This window comes from Delphinapterus leucas, chromosome 4 (assembly GCF_059928025.1).
Source record: "Delphinapterus leucas isolate spDelLeu-1000000601 "Yukka" chromosome 4, BTC_Dleu_Yukka2, whole genome shotgun sequence".
NCBI classification, from domain to species: Eukaryota; Metazoa; Chordata; class Mammalia; order Artiodactyla; family Monodontidae; genus Delphinapterus; species Delphinapterus leucas.
This window is the reverse complement of record NC_143132.1, coordinates 127,182,636-127,209,608: the sequence shown is the minus strand read 5'-3', so window position 1 is coordinate 127,209,608 and position 26,973 is coordinate 127,182,636. Positions and strand designations below refer to the sequence as shown.

General features: G+C 35.3%; 2 protein-coding genes across 10 annotated transcripts in view; both read right to left on the bottom strand.

Moving 5' to 3' along the window:
- Positions 1 to 9,232, bottom strand: part of XRN1 (5'-3' exoribonuclease 1) — a 101,151-nt gene extending 91,919 nt beyond the window's left edge. For 4 of the 7 annotated variants that reach the window (XM_089911046.1, XM_089911047.1, XM_089911049.1 and 1 more), the window contains exons 1-2: positions 9,071 to 9,232; positions 1,259 to 1,491 (exon numbers count right to left, since the gene is read on the bottom strand). In XM_089911046.1, the coding sequence (XP_089767172.1) occupies positions 1,259 to 1,491; positions 9,071 to 9,145 (308 nt within the window). In that variant the 5' untranslated portion in view covers positions 9,146 to 9,232. The remainder of the gene's footprint in view (positions 1 to 1,258; positions 1,492 to 9,070) is intronic. The other 3 variants (XM_089911048.1, XM_022582667.3, XM_022582670.3) reach the window with 1 other exon arrangement.
- A 1,160-nt stretch (positions 9,233 to 10,392) lies between these two features.
- ATR (ATR checkpoint kinase) overlaps positions 10,393 to 26,973 on the bottom strand; it is a 103,365-nt gene continuing 86,784 nt past the window's right edge. For all 3 annotated transcript variants that reach the window (XM_022582664.3, XM_022582665.2, XM_089911045.1), the window contains 9 exons: positions 26,377 to 26,511; positions 24,658 to 24,858; positions 23,148 to 23,291; positions 20,759 to 20,909; positions 17,973 to 18,129; positions 17,705 to 17,858; positions 16,319 to 16,470; positions 11,991 to 12,096; positions 10,393 to 10,752 (listed from right to left, as the gene is read on the bottom strand). In XM_022582664.3, coding sequence (XP_022438372.1) covers positions 10,579 to 10,752; positions 11,991 to 12,096; positions 16,319 to 16,470; positions 17,705 to 17,858; positions 17,973 to 18,129; positions 20,759 to 20,909; positions 23,148 to 23,291; positions 24,658 to 24,858; positions 26,377 to 26,511 — 1,374 coding nt within the window. In that variant the 3' untranslated portion in view covers positions 10,393 to 10,578. The remainder of the gene's footprint in view (positions 10,753 to 11,990; positions 12,097 to 16,318; positions 16,471 to 17,704; positions 17,859 to 17,972; positions 18,130 to 20,758; positions 20,910 to 23,147; positions 23,292 to 24,657; positions 24,859 to 26,376; positions 26,512 to 26,973) is intronic.

The window sequence follows — 26,973 nt, the reverse complement described above, 5'->3', positions numbered from 1 at the left end:
TTCTTAAAGGCTAACCTAAATGCACAACCTTTTGGCTTTTACAATGACTTTTATAAGCACCCAATTCTCTGTATTATACTTCTTTCTGCTCAGAATAGTTAAATTTCTATTACCTGCAACTGACTGACACAGTGGGCTTATATAACCCTTTCTCAACACTAGATTATCTAGCCCAGCAGCATCCCAAAACTAGTTTAACAAATACCAGGGGAATCTGGTAAACATAGTTTCCAGGGCCTAGTTTTTAGAGGTTCAGATTAAGTAAGTCTTGGGTGGTACTTGAGAATCTAAATTTTAGTAAGAGATGGCCCTTGTCTTCAAGGATTTCACAGTTCCAATATCTTCAGTATCTTTTCTCTTTTGATATTTAAATTAGTAGAGTTTACCATCCTCTACCCATTCTCACTGCTAGCCTTCTCCAAGGTACTCTCCCACCTTCCTTGATGATTTCCACATCTGATTCATAGGTGCCCTTTCTACTTCTTTACCTGTCATTGTGATGAAAGGAAAGGATCTATTAGGCTAATGACCTATCAAACTCACTAGACTCAGGGTTTCTTTCCTTCAGTTCCAACAACCCTCTTAACTTTACTCCTGTTACTCATAACAAGGACACTGCATGTTTTCATTGTTATTTAGAAATATTCCACAGGTCCAGGATTTTGACTTTAAAATCCTCTCTGTATACAACTCCTTTTCAACCTTTTGCTTCTACTACCCAAGTCATGCACTGGGCTGATAATATCTCGAGTGTCCTAACTCAGTTCTCTTCTCATACTCTATCCATCCCCTTCTAATCTAATTTGCCTTTCTACCCAGTGGGGACCCATGTTCAAGCAGGGTCAGCAACTAGCCCAGGGTCAAATTAAATGTCAGTGATATTCTCATTAGAACAATCTCTCAGTTCACTCTGCAGTTCCACAGCTCAGGACGAAATACTCTAGGAACTTTCTCTACTACTACCATTTCCAAATTACCAAGTTTTAGGAAGTCTGAAAAATTTGTGACAGAGAACAACAGAGTAACTTTATACAACCCATCATATACGTTGAGAAATGACACCTCATTTGAATTCCTAATTCATTTACTTGATTGATAAAACATGACATTGTAAGTCTGAGATACTTCCACTTCTGGGGGGAAATTTAAGCAGAAAAGAAACATGAATGGGAGATGCACTGTGTTAAGTCAATTACCTTTGAAGTAGTATATTTTATTAATCTAAATAGTGTTCTAAAATAAACCATAAATGTTTTACCTAAAACGCCTCCCACGCTGTTGGTTCATCTTTGCTCGAGGAGCCACACCGTCAACGGCCATGAAGAACACTTTCCTAGGTTTAATAATGCGAAACAACACCTCCAAGTAGTGAAAAATATCAGTAAAGATTTTATCATCTGAAATTCTGAAGTGAACATCATCATCATTAGGATGGGAACACTGATGTATAATACCATTCATATCCAGGTATAAGTTATCAAATTCAGGAATCTAAAAAACAAAGAAAAATGATCAAGATCATTATTATAATCAAACACAGATACCTAGACATCTGATCAAAAGCAGGATATAGGGGCTTATTCTTATTATATAAAAACTGAGTAAACAATCACAGTTGAATAAAGAAAGTAAACAGGAGGAATAAGTAAGACAGAGACATATTATGTGGTTACATTATGCACCAAAAGCTTGATCACATTTACTGTCAGGAAATTATCTACTTATTTAAAATAAGGTAACCTGAGAAAACACCAAATAAAGCTCTTGGTTGATTTGGTACTCAAAATATTAGTTTCCTTTCTTCCTACAATTTGACATTAACTCCTCAAAGCCTCAATTTCCTCTATAAATGAGTAACATAATGCCCATTTATATCAAAAGGCTATTTGTACATGGTCATTAAAAGGTTTTACAAGTGATTTAAAGCCTTATTGTATATCTGGTTTCACTGAAACAGAATCATTAATTTGGTTATATTAACTTAAAAAGCTTAGATTATGCCAAGAAATTTAGGAAACTTTGAAAACTGATTTGTTTTTTATAGGTGGATTAAATAGTTTCTAAACTTTGGCTAACAGGCATCTACTTTTATAGAAAGGCCTTCATGGTTCTGACTCTGATTGACGTTTCCTCTATTTAAATGTCTGTGAACAAGTACTGGGAACACTACTGAAACAAATATAAACTAACAAGGAACTAAAATGGGCACAACTTAATATCTAGTGTAATTAAGGGATCTGAGAGTAGTCTGCCTTACAAACTAATTGAAGAAAAGTATTTTGAATTTTCAAACATAAAAACATAATGGGCATTTTTGTATAAACTTAATGAAAACTATCTCTGAAACAATTATTCAAATTTTACCATATGCATAGGTAACAATACATTTTCCTGTTATTGAGAAAATAACATGCCTTTGAGTTTTAGGAGTAAAAAGTTTTGGTCTTTGAATCAATGAACACCATAAAAATACATTTATAAAACACCTATTTACATAGGATTGGACTAAGTAAAAAAAATTTAAATGCCAGTAGTGAGTATTAGACTCGAATGAAATGACAACTGTGATCATGGGGTTTTAAATGTACATTCAAGATTTACTGTTTGTTTCAAGAAATCTAAAAACCTCAATCAAAATCTCAATGTGATTTTTTTTTGAGGGGGTGGGGGTACTTTACAAAATGATTACAAAGTTTCCTTAGGAGAATAAAAATAAACATGTAACAGAGCATATTAAAGGGAGCGTAATGAAGGAAAACCTGCCCTATATGATATTTTTAATTATAAAATAGACAGTTTAATTGAACCAAATAGTTTAGAAGTGGTCCAAATGTACACAGAAATTTAGTATATAAGAGACACTTCAAATCAGTGAAAGAAAGGGATGGGGCACCTAGGTAACTATTTGGAAACAAAACTGTATTTCACCTTATAACAAAATAAATTCCAGAAGGATTAGAAATTTTAATGTGAGAAATGTAAGTAAAACAATTATATACAAATATTTTGGCAATTTTCACGTGGGAAAGTTAGAAATCATAAATCAAACAAATGATGGAGTTGGCTACCTAAAAATGTATTTTTAAAATCTTGTAGGGAAAAAATAGTGCCATAAACAAGCCCAACTGAAAATGACAAAATGCAGGAAAATACTTGCAAATTAGGACCAAGTCAACATTCCTAATGTATAGAACAACCCTCAAATATCAAGTAAGAAAAAGAGCATATGTTAAAAGTAAGTATGGAAAATGCAAAGCAATTCAAAAGAAGAAACACAAAAGTCTAAATGATATGAAAAAAATGTTCAACATTCCCAAATTTCTAATTAAAATGATACATCATCTTCCCCATCATGTTAGCAAAGATTAGAAAGATGGATGTTACCCAATATTGGTAAGGATTTGGAGAAATGCATATTTCATGTTATTAAAAGCAATAGCTGGCATTTATTAGCTTATTAGGTGCCAAACATTGGGCTAAACACTTACATTCATTCTCTCACTTAATTATGATAACAATCTTAAAAGAGAGATATTTCGATTCCCCATTTTATATTAGAGGAAAATCACAGGGCTAAAAGGGAGAGAGGTGGCATAGACATATACCCAACAGTCTCGGATGGGAATATAAACTGGTGTAACTAATATGAAAATATATATCAAAATTTGAGGCGTGCACATCTTTTGTGTGTGTGTGTGTGTGTGTGTGTGTATGTGCACATCTGTGACCCAGGACTTCTACTATTGGAAATTTATCCTGAGAAATAATCAGAAATGTGCACAAAGACATAAGTACAAGATTATTCATGGCAGTATTGCTTGGAAGAGATAAAAAATTATATTATGTAACAAATGGGAAAAGAATTTGAAAAAGGATACGTGTCAATATATGTGTAACTGAATCACTTTGCTGTACACCTGAAACTAACACAACATTGTTAATCAACTATACTCCAATATAAAATAAAAAGTTAAAAAAAAGAAAAGATAAAAAATGAAAACAATGCCTAATAATAAAGAAAATTGATAATGGTACATCTACACAAGGGACTGCTACAAAGCAATTACAAATTATAATATAGATTCATATTTGGCATGGGATAATGTACATAATACATATGGTCAAGTGACAAAAGTAGTTTATAAAACAGCAGGTAAATTATTATCCCACTTATTGAAAATATTTATCTACATATGTATCTGCATAGAAACTGGACCATAGTGTATGGGCAATTTGTGGTTTCTTAGAATGGTAAATGTTATTGGTCAGAGGGTTTAATTCTTTTCCCCCATCTACCTCCAGTAACCTAGGACATTGAGTAAGCATATAGTAGACGTGCAACTTCCCCTTGGATTTTCTGTATTAGGCTTTGTTTTTTGTTTGTTTGCTATTTTATAATCTTTCTGTAATTTCCACATTCTGGTCTAGTCTATTGTCCTCAACTTTAAGGAAAGTGCTTTTTTAAAAAAATAATGTTTTGCTTGGTTTCATCCCTCCTCCCTCTCCTTTCCTTCCTTTCTTTCTCCCTATTTACTTATTTACTTAACTCCTTACACTCCCAAGCCTTCACTGAACAAGAAATACGCTAACAGTAAGAGATAAGACTGCACAAAGTATTATATATCTCCGTATTTTTGGATCCTATGGTACATAATTTTTATATTCAATACAGATTTATGAAATAACTATAATTTTATAGTCATAATATACTTCTACCAAACTACTGGACCACTTGAACAAGGCATCAAAAGTAGTTCTAGGTGTGTACACATTCAAACACCAATATAAGTCTTGTATGTACTATCCATGTCAAGAATTCTCTAAAATAGGAATAGAGTTAAGCTCTACTATTTGTTTGTGTCACCTTTCTTTCTTTTTTCTAATATTACCAGCCATTGGTGCTTAATGCCTATTTCTATTAACTTATTTGAGGTTGCAAAATGGTGATATTCTATCACTTCTTTTTTTATTAATTGTAATACTTTTATAAAGGGGATCATTCTGCCTCTTGGTTACCCAGTGGTACAGGAAAGGTTTTCAAAATTGGGAACTGTGGAGCTTCCCTGGTGGCGCAGTGGTTGAGAGTCCGCCTGCCGATGCAGGGGACGCGGGTTCGTGACCCGGTCTGGGAATATCTCACATGCCACGGAGTGGCTGGGCCCGTGAGCCATGGCAGCTGAGCCTGCGCGTCCGGACCCTGTGCTCCGCTACGGGAGAGGCCACAACAGTGAGAGGCCCACGTACCGCAAAAAATAAATAAATAAATAAAATAAAATACCCTTTAATTAGGTATTTATCATATCACACACACGAGTTTCAGAAAAACAATATTAATATTACCACTAATATGATTAATGGTAATACAATTTTTTTTGCATAACTTTTCCCCATTCTCTCTTACTCCCATTTATTTTATAGTTGTGCTATCTAAACATTGTCAGAACACATAGCCATCATATACTAAACTCTCTCTTCACTCTTATTTTGATTTTGTTCTACAGGAAATTATATTTAATGTTCAACACTGGTATTTATGTTGATATTTCCCCAGTCCTTTTGATTGTCTGAAGCTCATTCTCTAGCAGATTCCTCAAGAAAGTGCTCAAAGGAACAATATTGCCTGACTTCTCCTACACTGATCATTTGACCAGCTTATCGTTTATACTTAAAAGTCAGTTGAGGGCTTCCCTGGTGGTGCAGTGGTTGAGAATCTGCCTGCCAATGCAGGGGACACGGTCCTGGTCTGGGAAGTCCTGGTCTGGGAAGATCCCACATGCCATGAAGCAACTGGGACCGTGAGCCACAGCTACTGAGCCTGCGCGTCTGGAGCCTGTGCTCTGCAACAAGAGAGGCCGCGACAGTGAGAGGCCCGCGCACCGTGATGAAGAGTGGCCCCTACTCGCCACAACTAGAGAAAGCCCTCATACAGAAACGAAGACCCAACACAGCCAAAAATAATAAATAAATAAATAAATAAAATTAAAAAAAAAAATCAGTTGAGTATCTTTATGTTACTCCACTTTTTTCTGGCATAAAGCACTACTGTGAAAAACTATGATGGGAACCTGATTTTCTTTCCCTTGCAAGTCATATGTTCCTTTCTTGTAGGTGACAAAAGCTTTTTTCTCTTTTTCTTTAAAGTCCATGAATTTAACTAGAACATGTCTTGATGTTGGTCATCTGAGTCAATATTCTTGGGTACATGGTATATTCTTTCAACATGGCTTCAATGTTTTTTTTTTAAATTTCAGGAAAGGTTTCTTTAATTATAGTTTTAGTATTTGTTCTGTTATATTGCTTTGAACCTTTTTATCTTCTAAAATTTTCTCTTATTTCCACCTTCTATCTTTTTCTTATGGCATCATTTGTTTTTGCCTTGCTACTACTTTAGGCTTCACTTCTGACGTGATTTTGCCATTTATGTCTGATTTTCTTTAGGTTCTGTCACCTTATTCCTGAGTTTTTGTAATTGATATATGTTGTTCTTTCATGTCTTATTTTCTTAGTGCCTTTAGCTCATTCTGAAATAGTAGGTTGTAGTTTTGGTCTGTTATGTGTGCATGTTTTTATTGCAAGCTTTTACTGTCTGTATGAATATTATTTTGTTCCCCTTTTCCCCCATAATAACTTTGTATACTATTTGACCTTGACACTTTTCTATCATTCATTTTTATGTAAACTTAATTTTCCTGAACTTTTGGAATGAGAAGGGGTTCAGGAAAGCTTTAACTTTACAAAGCTCCCTCTTCTGCTATTTTGGGGTAGTATTAAAAAATATGGTGGCTTGCCTGGTTTGTTTTCTAAGATTTCTTGACTCTGTAACCCTCCCTCACTTTTATCTTGACCTTCTTATCTCTCTTGTCCCCTTCCTGATAAAATTTTATTTCACTCCCAGCACTTTCTCCTTAGGGTGGGCTCTGCCTTAGAATGGTACCTTGCCAAGTCAGTTTTGTGGGTTCACAGGAGTTAGACTGCTCCTGCCCTTTAAAACCCCCCAGTTACAGCTACTGCTATCTAATAGGCCTGTAGAGCCTTAGTGAATATTCTGGAGTTCTGCTCTCAGGTTCATCAGATGTTGCCCCATTTCTCCTTCTTCCTCTTGCACACATGCCAATACCAACTGGGTCTAGAGGCTATCGGTAGTCTGTCCCCACCAAATTGTATCTTGGGGTTCATGGGGATACCCTGTCACATGGTTTTGTTGTAATTGTTCTATGGATTTTAAATTTAGCTATCTAGTTTCTCTTTCTGTTTTCAAATGAGGATTCAGAGAAACCAAAAACTATGCTATGTCACCACTGCCACCATCTTCCCAGAACCCACCCCTCCATCCAGTCCCTTTCCCCAAGGACTAGCTTTTGAACTGCTGTGACTTAGGAACTACCATGTTTTAAGTACTGCTTGAGAGAGTAGCTGGTGATTTCTTTTTGAAAGACATCACTTTGATGAACCAAGTTTTAAACCTATTGTTAGTGTTCGTGTCATAAAATTGCCTTAAAGCCATTATTTTTGTTCAGTAACAAAATTCCTCAAGATGGAGAAAATCCAAGATCCTTACACCAAACCACATTCTGTGCCAAAGAGTACAGAGTAAAAAGATTACTGAACAGATTGTGCATTGTCAAGTTAGTCTGAATTTTTCAATTTAGAGATAAAGTGCCTGATGCATGGCAGGTACTCAAATATTTGAGTGAAGGATCCAGGAAACGCCTAAGTTAGTTGTCACCATTTTTATCCTCTTCTCTAGAGAGAAATGTTTCCCTAAATCTAATTCAACCCATGCTTCAAATAAATTAAAGACAAACCACCATTCTGGAATTTTTGGTAAGCTTTTCCTCATATACCAAACCTGACTGGAATCCAACAACAAAGAATCGTTTCCAGAAGTTTAACCCCATCTTCATGCTTACAGTACTTTTTAAAAATAATAAACCATAATTTAATAGACAGCATGATGGTGTTCACTGTATTATTTCCCTCCATGTTAATACAATGCTATCCATCTCAACTAACTCAATTAGCTGTACAAATTTCAAAAATGACTTTGTGTGTGTGTGTGTCAGAAGTGGGATTTGAACCCACGCCTCCATTCGGAGACAAAAATGACTTTTTTCTGTAAAATATAAAATGGGCAAAAGAGCTACCAAAACCATTAAATGTGACAAACACTAGACCCAAAGTCCACTTTACCTAATAGACGACTGCTTACTATTTTTTTTCCGCAGTTCCAATACCTAAACTACATTTTTGAAGTCTGCACATAAACGTTGCCCTGGGGTCATTATATACCGAATATTACTATTCCTAGTATTAGTGCTCTAACAATCTGTTTCTCTCTCCGTTCACCCCACGTCTCCTTCCTCCCTCATCTCCTTCCTCCCTCTCTCTCCCTTCTCTCTTTCACACACACACACGCACATTCACACAATGAAGCTTCCAAATAACTGCCCCGGCCCCGTCCAAATGTATTTTTATTTCTTTTGGAACAGGGGATTGGTACGGTCCTTGGGGTAATAGAAAAAGAGTAACGAACTGTATCATAAATATGAACCATCAGCCACGTCAAAAAGTCTACGCGTTGGGGGTAGGGCGGGATGCAGCTCTAGATAAGGGAAAGTAAACAAGGGGATTCAACTGCGTTGGCCGATATTATTGTTTGTACGTAGGCCTGTTGCTCTGGCTGGGGATTGGAGGAAGGTCCTAGGAGGACAACCATCCCACCTCCAAAAAGAAAAACGAAACCTGCAGCTCCCTGGGGAGGAAAGGGAAGCACTCCCGAAAGCGCTCCTCCCCGGGACTTGATTGCGAAGTCGCGGCAGGCCCGGGCCGGGCAGAAGCTGTCAGAACAGCCGCATCCCCGCCGCTCTGCCCACAGGAAAGCGACTTGCGTCTTCGCCCCCACTCAGATCACCAGGGTGTCCTCAAACGTTCTGCTCCCCTCCCTTCGCCACTCAGCCAGCTGACGACGAGCAAGAAGGAGGCGGCGGAGAGCCCCGGTACCAGGGTGGAGAAAGGGCCGCCGAGCCCCGGGTCCTCCGCCTTCTGGGCCTCTGACCCCTTGCCTACCCACCTGATGCTCCTTCACCACTTCGCTGAGGCAGGGATACCGCTCCGAGATCCATCGATAAAACTTGGGGACTCCCATTTCGACCGTCAGTACTAACTCAAGTCAGGGCCAAACCGAAACCAAACGCCCCGCCGGGGCCTACGCTGCCGCCTCCAGCCGTCGCTCCGCAGATGACAACACACCGCCCGGCCAACCATAGAGAGCGGCCGCCGGGCCTAGAGCGGCCGGCTTCGAGACTGCATCTCCGGGGCGGGGCTCTAGCCCCGGCCCGAACTCGCTGCCGCGGAGCTGCTTGGTTACATTTAAGAGCGCCAGGTGTTTTTGAACGCGTGTGTGAAATTCAGTTCTGAAAATGTCAGTTGACAGACCTGAGCGCTGTTAAGTGGATTTGGAAGGGGGTGAAAACCTCACGAGACGACTGGAAGAGTCCTGGCTGCTTCCGTCTTATGGGATTACTAATCTCTGTTTTTCAACACAGATTTGGAAAGGTCTGATGATTTATTTGGTTTAGTTTGTTTTGTGAGCGGAAATTTTTTCTTTCAGGATACAACAAAAATTTCTCTTAAAAACGTTCTTTTCCAAATTATTTGCGTAAAATGATTTCCTAACTCCCCTCCACCCAGCTTCCTCTTTAACTCTTAACATTAGGCCTTCGATAGGAAAGTATACGTTTAGTTTTCACATTTATACCTCTTGGGTTATTATATTTTCCCCCATCACACTTCAGCTGTACAAAAAGGCAGAATTTTGTAAGGTAAACTTAAGTGAAATTATCTGTTACAAAAAGATTATGTTTTCATTTATTTGTATGTAATAACCTCTTTGCTTTGGAATTATTTTAAATCTTCTGCAATAAAATGTACCCCCAAATTTAACGTTAAAATTTTTTAGATTATAAAACCTCATGAAATCTTAAGTAACGCTGTTTCCCCCAACCACTGGATTCTGCATTCTGGTACACTTAGTATGGCAGCATCTTTAAAATTACAGAATGTTTATATAGTTTTCATATTCATGTTAATTGGCTAATTTTTTTTCCCTATCACATTTTCAACAAATACAAAAAGAGTATTACTAAGTGAACTTAATGATGTGCTATTTATGTTTACATCTCTCTTACTAGAAAGTTCCCAGAGGGAAGGGGATCCGTGCTTTGTCTACAGTATTTATTCAATATGATTTTTTGTTCAAATGAATCCTTATGTTAGTACTTAAAATCAACGAAAGTTGTAAAATGAAATTAGGCTGGCTTGTTTCTCGCAAATACATCTTTTTAAGAGCATAAGAACATATGATATTCCATTTCTCCAGTTATACACAGTATATGTTAAGAAAGCAGTTTATTTAACAACATATATTATTTTAAATATTGTTAACAATCAGAGAGAAATATCAGTTACTGTGAGAACATAAACATGTTGTACTTTGGAATTGAATAGATACAACCACAGATTAATGATCCAAGTGCATTAATTTTAGATTATTAACATATTCTTTGAAGTAACTCCATTTCACATATATGGGGTCCAACCAAGGTACATCTGGCATAGCAAGTTTTCATCAGTTGCTTCTTGTATAAGGTAATGCACATGTCCTTCAATAGATAACGGCAGTCCTGTCACTCTATTTCGGGTCTTGATTACACCTTGTAGTCTCTGCTCAATGTCAAGAACATGGGTTTTGGCCTAAAAAGAAATTGAAAATCATAAGGACTAAGGACCCAATGACATGTAGATGTTTATAATTTGGAATTACTGCCTTTCTTTTATCTAACAAATATTAATGCCATTTTACTGATCATTACCCCTTTTGTAAGAGCAAATGCAGACAAAGGAGAGAAGCAATGAAACAAATACAATAACTTGAGATACTGATCTCGAGGCTTGCAATGTTGATCTAACATCAACTGTTTGGACATTTTTCAGGACTCTGAAATACAAGGGAATCTCTTCCATGTTAGGAGTCTAGAAAAATAATAATATAAAAAAATCTACTCTGAAAAGTGTTTAGGACTTAAACATTTGAATATTAGTATTCTAATAACAGCAACAATACTCTAATGCCTAATGTTTAGATTATGTTATATGCAAATGGGAGTTCTAAGTGAGCTACTTGGAATTCTACATATTTTTCTCAATCAAGAAAGCATATCAGAATGCAAAAGTGAGAATGATGTAATTAGAAAAACAATCCTCAAATCTATTCTAACTTATTTAAAATAACTATCTGGAAAATTTGAGGATTCGACTAATATAGTCAGCTCTCTGCAGCCAATGATTCAACCAACCATGGACTGAAAATATTCAGGGGAAAAAAATTCCATAAAGTTCCAAAAAGGAAAACTTCAACTCGCCATGCACCAGCAACTATTTACATAGCATTTACACTGTATTTGCAACTATTTACATGGTATTTACATTGTACTAGATATTATAAGTAATCTAGAGATGACTTAAAGTATATGGGACGATATACACAGGTTATATACAAATCCTACAGCATCTTATATACGGGAGTTGAGCATACCAGGATTTTCGTATCCACAGGGGGGTCCTGGAACCTATCCCCCATGGAAATCAAGGGGCAAGGGACTACTTATGTTAGTAAAGAGTTCTACATATTGAAGCTGAGACCTGCTGCTCTATAAATTCAGGCAATTTGTGTTCAAGTTTTTCCCACTCTATATCATAACTGTGATTTGTTTATGGTTAAACAAGCATGTGTTGAACTCTGTTTTTACTATACTAATGATAAGAATGTTAACATTAGTAATGACAATAAAGAAAACTTATGGCATTGTCATACTAGACAGAGAACTAAATTTCAGAGTATTCAATGGTCAGTCACTGACAGTATTTAGAATTAGTTCCCATTTGTAGAGATATACAATATCAGTTCATATCAAGCTACACCTTCTACTAACCTTTTCGTTGACAACTTCCCCTGTTTCATTCAGTGGTGCTTTGGAATGCCCTTTCACTGGTTTACTCCATTCCACAAGAGGATCATGTAGAAAAGTCTTTAAGACACTAAAATGGAAACAAATATTATGGTAATAATACAATGTTATCTTTGTAAAAAGAACTCTCATTAAAGTCAACACTTAGGTGAAGGATAACTACTGAAGGATGAGAAGCTAATGGTAATACTCTTACAAAACACATTACTACCGTTTCAGAAAATGCTATGCTTCCTCCTTCAGAGAACTTGCCTTTGCCTACATCTAACTATCCAATGTATTCTACCATAATGCCTGGTAGACAGGTTTTAAATAAAAAAGTGAATAAGTGAGCTTTAAATGTCCTTTCGAAAAACTACTTCCCACAGCTAACATCATATTTAATGGTAAAAGACTGGCTTCTTCACCCCTAAGATTAGGAACAAGACAAGGATGTAGATGTCTCACCATGGCTATTTGACATTGATCTAGCTAGGGCAATTAGGCAAGAAAAAGAAAAGGCACTGAGATTAGATCAGAAAAAGTAAAACTATCCCTATCTACAGGTGACCTGTTGTTGTAGAGAGAAAATCTTAAGGTATCTGCAAAAATAACTATGACAACTAACAAATGAGTTCATTAAGGTTGCAGGATACAAGATCAATATAAAAATTTAGTTATATTTCTATACACTAGCAATGAACAATCCAAACATGAAATTAAGAAAAAAATTCCATTTAGAAATACTTAGGAACACATTTTAAAAAAGTTAAATACAAGATTTGCAAACGAAAAATTATAAAACGTTGAAAGAAATTGAAGAAGACTTAAATAAATGGAAAGATATCCTATGTTCATGGATCAAAAGACTTAAGATGGCAATACTCCCTAAATTGATTTACAGATTCAATGCCATTCCTATCAAACTCCAGGCTGGCCTTTGCAGAAATTGGCAAGATGATCTTAAAATGCATATGGAAATGCAAGAGACTCATAACAGTCAAATAGTCTTGAAAAAGAAAAAAAAGTCAGAGGATTCACACTTCCTGACTTCAAAACATACTACAAAGCTATAGTAATCAGGAGAATGTGCTATTGGCATAAGGTTAGACATACAGATCAATGGAATAAAACTGAGTATCTAGAAATACACCCTTACATGTATGGTCAATTGATTTTCAACAGAAATGTCAAGACAATTAAATAGAGAAAAATAATCCCTTCAAAAATGGTGCTGGCAAAAACAGAAATACAGATCAATGGAACAAGGTAGAAAGCCCAGAGATAAACCCATGCATATATGGTCACCTTATTTTTGATAAAGGAGGCAAGAATATACAATGGAAAAAAGACAGCCTCTTCAATAAGTGGTGCTGGGAAAACTGGACAGCTACATGTAAAAGAACAAAATTAGAACAGTCCCTAACACCATACACAAAAATAAACTCAAAATGGGTTAAAGACCTAAATGTAAGGCCAGACACTATCAAACTCTTAGAGGAAAACATAGGCAGAACACTCTATGACATAAATCACAGCAAGATCCTTTCTGACCCACCTCCTAGAGAAATGGAAATAAAAACAAAAACAAATGGGATCTAATGAAACTTAAAAGCTTTTGCACAGCAAAGGAAACCATAAACAAGACAAAAAGACAACCCTCAGAATGGGAGAAAATATTTGCAAACGAAGCAACTGGCCAAGGATTAATCTCCAAAATTTACAAGCAGCTCATGCAGCTCAATATCAAAAAAACAAACAACCCAATCCAAAAATGGGCAGAAGACCTAAATATACATTTCTCCAAAGAAGATATACAGATTGCCAACAAACACGTGAAAGAATGCTCAACATCATTAATCGTTAGAGAAATGCAAATCAAAAGTACAATGAGATATCATCTCACACCAGTCAGAATGGCCATCATCAAAAAATCTACAAATGATAAATGCTGGAGAGGGTGTGGAGAAAAGGGAATCCTCTTGCATTGTTGGTGGGAATGTAAACAGATACAGCCACTACGGAGAACAGTATGGAAGTTCCTTATAAAACTAAAAATAGAACTACCATACAACCCAGCAATACCACTACTGGGCATATACCCTGAGAAAACCATAATTCAAAAACAGTCATGTACCATAATGTTCATTGCAGCAGTATTTACAATAGCCAGGACATGGAAGCAACCTAAGTGTCCATCGACAGATGAATGGATAAGGAAGATGTGGCACATATATACAATGGAATATTACTCAGGCATAAAAAGAAACAAAATTGAGTTATTTGCAGTGAGGTGGATGGACCTAAAGACTGTCATACAGAGTGAAGTAAGTCAGAAAGGGAAAAACAAATATCGTATGCTAACACATATATATGGAATCTAAAAAAAGAATGTTCTGAAGAAACTAGGGACAGGAAAGGAATAAAGATGCAGATGTAGAGAATGGGCTTGAGGATATGGGGATGGACATGAGGATATGGGGATGGACATCTCACTGGGATGAAGTGAGAGCGTGGCATGGACATATATACACTACCAAATGTAAAATAGATAGCTAGTGGGAAGCAGCTGCATAGCACAGGGAGATCAGCTTGGTGCTTTGTGTCCACCTAGAGGGGTGGGATAGGGAGGGTCGGAGGGAGACGCCAGAGGAAGGAGAAATGGGGATAAATGTATATGTATAGCTGATTCACTTTGTTTTACAGCAGAAACTAACACACCATTGTAAAGCAATTATACTCCAATAAAGATGTTAAAAAAAACAAACAAATAATCCAATTAAAAAAAACAGGCAAAGGATTTAAATAGACATTCATCCAAAGAAGTTATGCAAGTGACCAATAAACATGTAAAGATGCTCAACATAACTGGTCATTAGGGAAATGCAAATTAAAACACAATTAGATACAATTTCATACCCAGCAAGATGGATAAAATAATATAGATAGACAATAACAAGTTTTGGTAAGGATGTGGAGAAATTGGAACACTTAGACATTGCTAGTGGGACTATAACATGTTACATCTGCTTTGGAAAACAGTTTGAAAGTTCCTCAAAATGTTAAGCTTAGAGTTAACATATCCACAATCCTACTCATAGGTATAACCAAGAGAACTGAAAACATATATCCACATAAAACCTGTACACAGATGTTCACAGCTACACTATTCACAATAGCCAAAACAATCCCAAATGTCCATTAATTGATGAATGGATAAACAAAAGGTGGTATATCCATATAATAGAATATTATTTGACAATAAAAAAGAATGAAGTACTGATACATGCTAGAGCATAGATAAACCTTAAAAACATCATGCTACTGAAAGAAGACAGACACTAAAGGCCAAATGTTGTATAATTCTACTTATATATGAAATATCCAGAATAGGCAAATCTATAGAGACAGAAAGATTCATGGTTGCTAGGAGATGGTGGGGAGTAGAGTTAGGGAGTGACTGCTAATTTCTTTTGGAGGTGATGAAAATGTTTCATAATTAGATAGCAGCGATGGTCACACAATCTTGTGAATATACTAAAACCACTGTAGTATGTATATTAAAAGACCAAATTTTGGACTTCCCTGGTAATGTAGTGGTTAAGAATCCGCCTGCCAATGCAGGGGACACGGGTTTGAGCCCTGGTCTGGGAAGATCCCACATGCCATGGAGCAACTCAGCCTGTGCACCACAACTACTGAGCCTGTGCTCTAGAGCCTGCGAGCCACAACTACTGAGCCTGCATGCTACAACTACTGAAGCCCGTGTGCCTAGAGCCTGTGCTCCAGAACAAAGAGAAGCCACTACAATGAGAAGCCCACGCACTGCAAGGAAGAGTAGCCCCCGCTTGCCGTAACTAGAGAAAGCAGCAATGAAAACCCAATGCAGCCAAAAATAAATTAAGAAAAAAAAAAGACTAAATTTTATGGTATGTAAAATATATCTTAATAAAAGCTATTATTAAAAAACATCTACTTCAGGGCTTCCCTGGTGGCGCAGTGGTTGACAGTCCGCCTGCCGATGCAGGGGACAAGGGTTCGTGCCCCAGTCCGGGAGGATCCCACATGCTGCAGAGCGGCTGGGCCCGTGAGCCATGGCCGTTGAGCCTGCGCGTCTGGAGCCTGTGCTCCGCAACGGGAGAGGCCACAACAGTGAGAGGCCCACATACCGAAAAAAAAAAAACAAACCCCAAAAAAACCCCCCAAAAAACATCTACTTCAACCAGTATAAAGTAGCTCTATATAAAGAAAACAACTTAGAAACCAATAATCACATTCAAAGTTACTACTGTTTACGAAATATAGATGATTACCTCATTAAAGGTTCTCTCTGATCTCGCATCAGCCTCATTGTAACTTCACAAGCTCTTCGAAAAAGACCTTCTGTTCCCATAGGACCCATTCCATTAACCATATTATGAGTCATGCGAAATGGAACAATTTCTGGGACCTCAAAGGTTTCTCCCTTAAAACAATGCATTTTATTAAAAAGTAAAGATGCTGGAATTTAAAAATCTTTATGCAAAACATTAAAAGCTTTTAGGAGAGAGCAAACATACCCTCAAAATATTTGTATGTGCAACTTATGTTAGAGGCCTACATCCTGAAGGAGCCATATGACTCTACCTTTGCTTTTGAGGAGTTGAAACACAACTCCTTGTATAAGATCTAGAGGATGGATGGATTCATCTTTCACTGAATTACTAAAGTAATTATAGAGAATTATAGAGCAATATTTATGCATTCAATATTTAGCCTTATATTAACTCCCTTAATATCCTTCTTGAATAGTATAAAGTACAAACAAAATACTCTCATAATTTTCTTCTTTTCTTTAAGACTTTCACTTTAAAACAGGACGGGAAAAGAAATAGCCAAGTGTTAGATGCTCACAATCCCTGAGACAGGAAATGTAACATGTAATACAATGAAGTCCAGTTCATTTATTTTCTTCCATTCTCTAACACCTGCCTTTCCTAGGGCTTTTTCATCCCTCCAATCAGTTTCCCTAAATTCCTCTCTTGTATGAATCCCCTATACCAGTGGTTTATCTTTGATTTGTTTTCAGTTGGGTCTGTGACCTTTCTTGGTTTCCTGTGATAGCAGACGGCAACCCATAGAGAACTAAGGATGAAGGAAAAAATGGGTTTAATAATTAGTCTGCCTTTCAGGATCATGACATTGGAAAACTGGAGGGGGTCCTTAAGGAGAGCTAAATGACCTCAATTTATTCCCAGACCCCAGCTGGACCTACACAATCTGAATTTCCTGTGATGTTTCCTAGGTACCTGCATTAAAAAAAAAAAAAAATTCTTAGATGCTGCTGCCAGGTTTGGAAGCAATCACATTAAACTACTCTGTCTCTCTAAAACTGAGTCTCAGTAAAATGAACTGTTCATATATTATATGAACACCCCATGTTCATATAACCAAGAACCAATAAGTCAGAACTTGGATCTATGCTTTTGGACTTCAAGTTCAGTGCTAGTTTTCCTATATGACTCTTCTGAGTTCTCTCCAACCTACGTTGCTTTACTGAGGGCTATGGGATCCACTGATCAAAACCAGTCAACACACTCTCAATGTGACTCAACTGTGACTATAGCTGCTACTAACAGGTATGTCTAGGAAGAACAGTTGTTGTGGAAAGGAAGTTAGGAGAAAACATACAATTAACTACAGTAAGTCATATCATATACCTTATTGAAGAGACAGTTGAAATCCACATGTACACATTCACCAGTCAAAGAATCAAAGAGAATGTTTTCACCATGACGGTCTCCAAGGCCCAGGATATAACCAACCATTGACATAACGGCAGTGGAACGGCAGTATGCTGATCTGCTGCTGTACCTAAAGGAAACACAATGCCTATCAAGTATCCTTGTATCATATGGGGTCACATACATCTAAAATATTTTTTAAAAAATCTAACCATAACAATGTATTATATTTTTGGTAACTTACCATGATGTAGGATCAGGGAATGTTCTCAGAAACCACTCATGAAAAACAGGAGGATGCCTGGGCAGGAGAAATTCTTGGAATACTTTGAGTTTTTCAGACAAAGCTGCCGATTTTGGTAGCATACACTGGCGAAGTTCCTTCCCTGTCATATAAACTCCTGCAAGGTAGAGTGATTTCCATTAATCACACAAGCCAAATGAGAAAAGGGGCAATGTATTTTTTTTTTTTTTGGTGAAAATAGGACAGGAAATATCTACTTTTATTCAAAAGCAAGAATAAATGGAAACATTTCAATTATGCATAGGTAAACTTTCTTCTGATACTATATGAAAATAATAAACACATTATCTTCACTTAATACTCATCTAGAGTGAGGCCTCTTGATGATAATCAGTGCCAAGTAAGACCACACATACCAGAAGATGCCACTCAGAATAAATCCAATGTGAATAGTGCCCCTGCATGTAAAAATGCTACAGCCCTCACTAAATTTACAGTGATCTCTCTGTTAATCAGCAGGCAGTATGGGTCCACACTGAATCATTACTAAGAAACCTACAATGGTGCTCTGAAATAATTTACTCTGTGTGAAGGCTAGCCTATAAGATTCACAGGATACGTGATTTTAAAACTAATCTTGTATAATTCAAATCATAAGTGGAAGCAGAAGAAATTTTCCTTCTGATGTATTTGTGAGTTCATATTATATGGTTGACATGACTCCAGTCTATAAAGTGCCTTTTAGGCCCACCTTGGTTTGGTGCTTTTTGGACCCAAGGTTCAGCTAAAATTTCCATAGACAAGTTTTGAGATTAGAGATTTTTAGCCTCAAATGTTGCACAGTTCAACTATGTTCATGATAGGATGGAAAATATATATATATTTTTAAAAATCCAATAGCAATAACTAACACTTATATAATATTTCATCTTTAAATAAAATAGTCAATAGCAAGTTCCTTGAAATCAGATTCAAGTGTGCTTGAACTTCAGCTCTACAACATATTAGTAACTTGGATTAAGTTACTTCACTGTCCAAAAATAGTGATAATTAGGCTTGTTAACAATAATAAAAAAATGATATATACAAAATACTTAGCATAATACCCATAATATAGTAATTTATCAATATTACTTAATGCTATGGGTTGATTGTATCCGTCAAAAAAATAACCCTTGTACCTGTGAATGTGACCTTATTTGAAAATAAGGTCTTTGCCCATGTAATCAGGTTAAGACGAGGTCATTACGGTGAGCCCTTAATATAGTATGACTGATATTTTTATTAGAGAAAACAGGGACATACAGACTTAGGGAGAATGCTGTGTGATGACAGAGGCAGAGAATGGAGTGAAGCATCTACAGCCAAGGAATGTCAAAGATTGCTGGCAACACCAGAAACTTACAGAAAGGCATAGAAAGGATTCTCCCCTTTGGCCTTGAAAGATATTGTAGCCCTACTGACACAGTGATTTTAGACTCCTTGTCTCCACAACTGTGAGAGAGTAAATTTCTGTTGTTTGTGAACAGTTTGTGGTAATGTGTTATGGCAGTCCTAGGGAACTAATATTTTTTACTTTACTCTAGTAACTTGATCTATTTGTTTTTAATGTATTGCATCATAAACATTTTTTTATCATAAACATTTTTAAAACTTTTTATTTTGAAATAATTTTAGTCTTGCAAAAAATATACAGATTTCCCATATATTCATCAGCCAGATTTTGTCAGTGTTCATCTCTTTCATAATAGAATACAATTACCTAAACCAAGAAATTATTTTTTCATAGTATTATTAACTAACTTTCAGACTTTATTCAACTGTCCCACTATCGTCCTTTTTCTGGGTCAGGATCCAATTCAGGATCCCTTACTGCATTCAGTTGTCATGTCTCCTTAATGTCCTCGAATCTGGGAAATTTCTGTTTTTGTCTTCCATTACCATGAAATTTTTAAGGAGTTCTGACCTGTTATATTTTTGTTTCTTCATTGTAAAGTTACTACCTTTTCCCCTTTGTAATTAATAAGTATCTGGTGGAGAGATACTTTGAGACTCTGCAAATAACCTATTTTCCATCATACTTTTGCCAACGAATTGCAGCAGTCATTGCTAATCACTGTCTGCAACAATTATTACTGTGATATTTACTAATTAGCAATTTTCTGTTTTCATCATCTCTTCTACATTAATTCATTGTAATTCTACTCTAAGGAAGAACTTGTTCCTACCTTCCTACTTATTTATTTATTAATTCAAGTATTTGTTTACATAAGTGTGGACTCCTGTCTATTTTATTCCATGGGTTACAATCTAATACTATTATTATTTATTTTGGTGCTCAAGTTATCCCAGGTTTGGCCAGTGGGAGACTCTAACTCTAATCTAACACTTTCGGTTTCATTCTAGCTTTCCCTTTCTTTTTCTTTCTCTAATATGAAAAACTAGCTCTCATTAGCCACAATGTATTTACTTATTTGCTGAAGTCTAGTTTACACATAAAGTAGTTTCAGAATTGCTAACCAGTAACTCCTAGAAAAACACATTTTCATATACATTTTTGTAAGCTACCTCAAATTCTTTCGGGATAAAGATAGAGAAAGAATTAAAACGCAAGGAAGGAAAGAAGAAATCACTTAACTACTTCTGTATGTATCAATAGTACCAAGAAATTTTACTATGGCTTATACCCCCAAAATGTACAATGATAATAACCATTATACCTATATTATGTTAGCAGCTATTATACCCATATTACATACTTATATTGTAAGAATTAATTTTAGTACCCTTTTCCTTATACAGTTTGGTCAGAATAGGTCTCAAGCCAGCAGTGTTGTTAACCCATTCAATAATCCCACATTCATCATTCAGTGGAATAACTGCATATGTTCTAATATGAAGTTCTCTTCTACGAGACTCAGCATCTTTTCTTAAGCACTATAAAAAAAAAACACACATAAACTTAAAAGTTAAAAATTTCTAAATGTTATATCAAACCTATCTAAAGATTGTTCATTTCATAGCAAAATAATGTCCATAAAAGCTTATTATGTAGTATAGATGAATAATTCTTCAGAAAGGTAGAGCAGGAAACTACTGGGACAATATCCTTAATTTATTTCCAAATCATTAAAAATGCCTTGGGTAAGTACTTCTTTTAATTATTCAGTACTAATGTGACAACAATACTGGGTTCAAAAATGTTATAGTTATATATTTAACAATGACAAAATAGTCTTTAAAAATTGCTTCTAAGATATTACTGAAATAGTAAGTCCTTGGGCGCAGGGAATGCTGTTTATCTAAAACAATGCATGAACAGAAAAGTATGAGTCTCATGATATCCCCAAAACATATATCTTATTCTTACAGTTTAATATTATAGCTTCATTTGAAAAATTATCTCCTAGCAGAAGAAAGCTTTACACATCTCATCTGATTAATCCTGAAATATACTAGGTAAGGATAAACAGTATTTTGTTTAATTCTGGAACTGTATGAAATAAACAAACTAAGCACACATCTATAATTGTAACCTGTCAAATTTTAAAGCACAATCACTGACCAAAAATACATTTTAAACTTTAGGAATAGATAGGCTACATAAATGTCAGCCAAATAGTATGGCATGAGAATCACATGTAAATATCAGTATACAGCCTCCTAGACCAACGTAATGAGAAGAGTTTTTCACAATCAGGCTATTTTATTTGACCATGTTAATGTGGGGGAAAGGTAATGAAACAACTTAATTGGTAACAAGGCTGATTAAGATAAATTTATAAATTAAAGCCAGGCCACTTGATACTCCCAACTAGAAAAACACTCCAGGAGCTTTGGGAATTAAGTTACCAATTTACCAAACAACATTTTAAATAAAAATATTCTTTCCCTTAATACCTATGAAATGGGTTTTTATTGTGGTATTAATTTTTAAATTACTTTTGGTTAAACTAAGCACAAACCATAATTCTCCTTTTTAAAAAATGAACTCATCTGCTGCTATTTATTTTCTATGTTAAAGGTCCATAACTTTTTCCTGTTAATAAAAGAGGTACCAGTAAAATGCAGGAAGGGGATAGAGAGGCAGAACAAAGAGCTTATAGGAAAACAATAAAGTTTTCACAGTATGGTTTAATTTTTTACCAATGGAAAAACAGATGCTATGCACTTATAAATACCTGGCTAGAGAATAATTCAAAACCCCTAAGACTATACATTTATAATAACCCTTTAGTGAGATTTCTCATATCATCTCTGAGATAGAAATCAAGCACTTACCAACAGAACTGAAAAAAATACTAATGATCACCTCTAAAAAGTGTGTTGGTAAAAACAGAACCTAACATTTTTTTTTCTGGCATCAAAATATAAAACATAAATCTGATAGAAAAAGTATATTATAGATAATTAAACATTAAATAGAAAATATTTTCCTTTGTTAATATGTCTTATACATTTTTCTCAATATAACAAAAGTATCTTATTTTTTAAAAATTAAGTGAAACCAGCAATTCCACTTCAGGGCACATATCCAAAAGACTGAAAGCACGGACTTGAACAGTTATCTGTACACTTATCTTCATAGCAGCAATATTCACAATAGCCAAAAAGTGGAAGCAACCCACATATCCACTGATGGGTGAATGGATAAACAAAATTGGTATACACATGCAACTGTATATTATCCAACCTTGTAAAGGAAAGAAATTCTGATGTGCTATAACATGGATGAACCTTGAAGACATAATGCTAAGTGAAGAAAGCCAGTAAAATACAAATACTGTATGACTCCACTTATACAAGGTATCTAGAGTAGTCAAATTCATAGAGACAGAAAGTAGAATGGTGGTTACCAGAGCCTGGGGGAAAGGGGAATAGGGAGTTACTGTTTAACAGATATACAGTTTCAGTTTGAGAAGATGAAAAAGTTCTGGAGAGGGATGGTTGCACAACAGTGTGAATGTACTTAATGCCACTGAATTGAACTGAACACTTAAAAATGGTTAAGATGGTAAATTTTATGTTATGTATATTTTATCCCAATAAAACAAATTAAGTGAAAATGAAAAAGGCAGTGTACTTCATTTCCTCTTTTTAAGAGAGATCTATTTGCCCATATCTCATTGATAGTAATTATGGCAATTCTAAAATAAAAGCAAACTATATCCAAACCTTATTAATCAAGGAATTGAATTCCATTAGTCTACAATCCTTTCTCAAGTCATCTTTTGGCTTACACATCATAATGTAGAACTTTCCATCAGATCCTTTTAAAGAGATCTTCTTTGGTTTCTGAAGAGAAGCAAGAATTTCTACCTAAAAGATGATGAGTTATATATAAATAAAGGTCAAAATTCTTTGTTTAAACTTCTATGTGTATTATAAATATTGTGTTACCTAACACAATAAAAAGGAAAATATAATAACCTATATTATGTAGCAAATTTACTATTTTAATAATTTATCTTAATTATGATCTATGAAAAGAATGGTTGGACATAAATAGAGACACATTTTCACCCATTAGAAATGGCTATTGAAGTAAAAGGATTACTCTGTCTGGGGCTTCCCTGGTGGCACAGTGGTTTAGAATCCGCCTGCCAATGCAAGGGACACAGGTTCGATCCCTGGCCTGGGAAAATCCCACATGCCATGGAGCAACTAAGCCCGTGCGCCACAACTACTGAGCCTGCGCTCTAGAGCCCATGTGCCACAAGTATTGAAGCCTGCGCGCCAAGAGCCCGTGCTCTGCAACAAGAGAAGCCCCGACAATGAGAAGCCCGCGCACCTCAACGAAGACCCAACACAGCCAAAAATAAAAACAAACAAATAAATAAATAAATTTATTAAAAAAAAAAAACCAGGATTATTCTGTCAGCAGTGTAAGTAAATATACACACATTCAAATTTAGGCAGCCTCTTAAAGCAGCCGTAATGTTTAAAAGATTTTTGAAACATTTTCTTAGGACTTTTCTGCAGAACCTAAGATGGTTTTTAATTTTCTTTAATGGTAAGAAATGTTTATCAATGGAAAGTAATTTTATTTTTGACAAAAGAAATGCCTCCAAAATCATGTCCAACTAAAGATATAAGTAAATAAGTTGAATAATATTAAGTTAAAAACAAAGCATGACTATAAGTAACGAGAATGATTTTATTATGTGGCTTATTAACTGGTCTGAAGCAGTTAAACAAATGTTTTGAGCCACAGAAGTACTGGAATAAATACAGAGTTTTCAAAAGTATTTACTCAGAAGTGCTCTGGTACCATTTCTTTAAGATAGTAACAACAGCAACAAAAAAGAATCAAGCTCTTCCTAGCTGAAATTCACTTCCTCCCAAAATACAAATTACAAACAAAAATTGTATTTCGTTCTCTTTCTGTTCCCCATTTTTAGGACAAAGATGAATATGGAAAAATCAAATTATGGAAAAAATAAAGATTTTAGTCATATTAAAACAATATGAACATCTGAAAAAATCAAAATACTAGGTTGAACATGAGATTTTTATCACTTAATTTTGTCCCATCACTATATAGTTTTACTTTTCTGTATTTCCAATCATTTTTTCTTTGCAAATAAAATCCACTTAGTCTCTGAGAAAAACACTTTTAAACTTAATTTGAAATTTCAACTTAATTTTAAAAGCATAGTTACAGTTATATAAAATTGCAGTTTACCATATCATCAAAGCCTGCAATATAGGCCCAATGCCCAGGAAATGGCTCATGGTTAGCATGGGCACCCGGAACTGATGGAAGAGTGGGTATCATGACTGATTGTAAAGGAATGAGGATTTCACTAAATGTTGCTTCTTCTACCAGCTTTTTAAGCATTTTAAAATGAGTGCTCATGCTCAGCGTGGAACTACTTCCATCCACCTGGGGGGGAAAAATAGTACATTTTAATTTCTCTGTTTACCTTGAATTATAGAATGCTTATTTTTACTCAAAACAAAAATTTCACTTCTATAATATCTTAATTACAATAGCTCAGCAGTCTGTACTTTTCTAATTTTTAAAAATACATCACCTCATTTAAGCCTCTCTGTACTCTTTTACTTATCAATAAATAGTACCTACATTATACGATGTTAAATGACTAAGGTAGGTAATAGCGGCCTACAATTTGTTATCACACATTACAAATTCCAAAGAGCTCTGTAAATCAAACTTTTTTTTTTGTACCAAATCTCATTTGGCAGCAAAAAGATATCTGAACTTCTCACTTAGTACAAAGATTAATATGTTTCACTGAAGAAATAGCTATGTATCTGATTACAGGATACTCTACCAGATTACTCCTAGTGATGATACTTAATAAAAAGTATATGTACTGCATTACCTTTAAAAATCTAAAAATCCTGAATTTCTAAATGTAGTTGGCCACAAAGGTTTCACATAGAGAACTGGAAGTTTGTACAAGTAAAGCACCTAGAAAAGTGCCAGTGTTTAATAAATGTTGGCCATTATCATAACACTATCTTTCATAATGTCAAGAGTGTCAGGGGACAAACAGGATTAATCCAGATAGCAAAAACAGATTACTCTTTCAAGATGTTTATTGGAAGGGAAGGTGAGAAATAGGGTAGTCTCTACCTTCTCACCTGTAAATAGATGATAGAGTGAATATTTGTAAGGGAAAGTCTAGTTATTTACCTTATAGAGTCTGTCCCTCCTTATAATTACTCCTACCCCCACTTTTACCCTTCCTACACATTCTTCAGGATTTTTTCCCCTCCAATTTCTTGGGTAGAATACTAGTTCATTCCTATAAGCATGTCTATACTCTAGTCATAAACCTACTGAAAAAAGTAGTTATACAGTATATGATAACCATCTGAGTGGCTTCCTATGAGACTGTGAGCACTTCAAGGCAGGAGAACATGTCTTACTCATCTTTGTTTCCCTTAGGCACAGTGCTTGTTCCCTGGTAGACAATGAAATGTTACTGAAAGGATGAAACCCAAAACTCCAGTCTTCTTTCCTATCATGTATGTAGGTTAATGTATATGAGCTTTGAAAGTTCAAAGATAAGACAGAAAACAATCACAGAGAGAACTTTAACTGAGTATCTTATATTCTTATATTTCATATCCTCTATTTAAAAAAACTTCTAATAAATATGGATAATTTACTCTCAGAAGAATTTACATTAAGAAGAACTTTTAGAAATTTAGAGGATATTTGAGAGAGGGACATATGTTAGAAATTTTAAAAACAGCTTTATTAAGGTAAACTGCACGTATTTAAAGTATACAATTTGATAACTTTTGATATATGTGTATACCAACATATATGAGAATTTAAATTTAATTAATCAAATGAAATACAACCAGCTGAAATCATATAGAAGTTTCATCCAACTTAGTCTATAAGTAGTAAGATTTATGATAGTACCGATTTATTGCACAATTCTAGAAGCTTATCTGTTAGGCGAGTTGCATCTCCAACAAACTTTTCTAAGGATTTTTTCATATGAATAGCTTTATTTAGGATTTCCTTGCATCTGTTTACACGCATGGGATAAGAAGACTGTCATAAAAAAAAAAAAGTTAAATGCAATTGTTAAAAGATAACAAAAGTTCTGATTGACAAAAATCAACTTAAACAGTATGCATGATGAAAGTTTACAGTGATAGAAATTTCCTGGAAATCAATTTGGCAATACTATCAATAGCCATAAAAATGCTGCTATCCTGCGACCTGATGAGTTCCCTTCTTAGGGTCTATCTTGAAGGAATAATCAGAAATGAGAATAAATATAGATGTGTCTAGATGTTTTGCAACAGCAAAGAAAGTAAACAACCTTAATGATCAACAGCAGTTAAATAAATTATAGATGGCTAACCATTATAGAATTTTATAAAATTTTAAAAATTGGTTCTTCAATGAATATTTAACATGGGAACATGATTATGGTAACAATTTTAGGTGAAAAATATGAAATTACATATCTATGCAATCCAAATTTAGTGTTAAAATATGCATAGATAA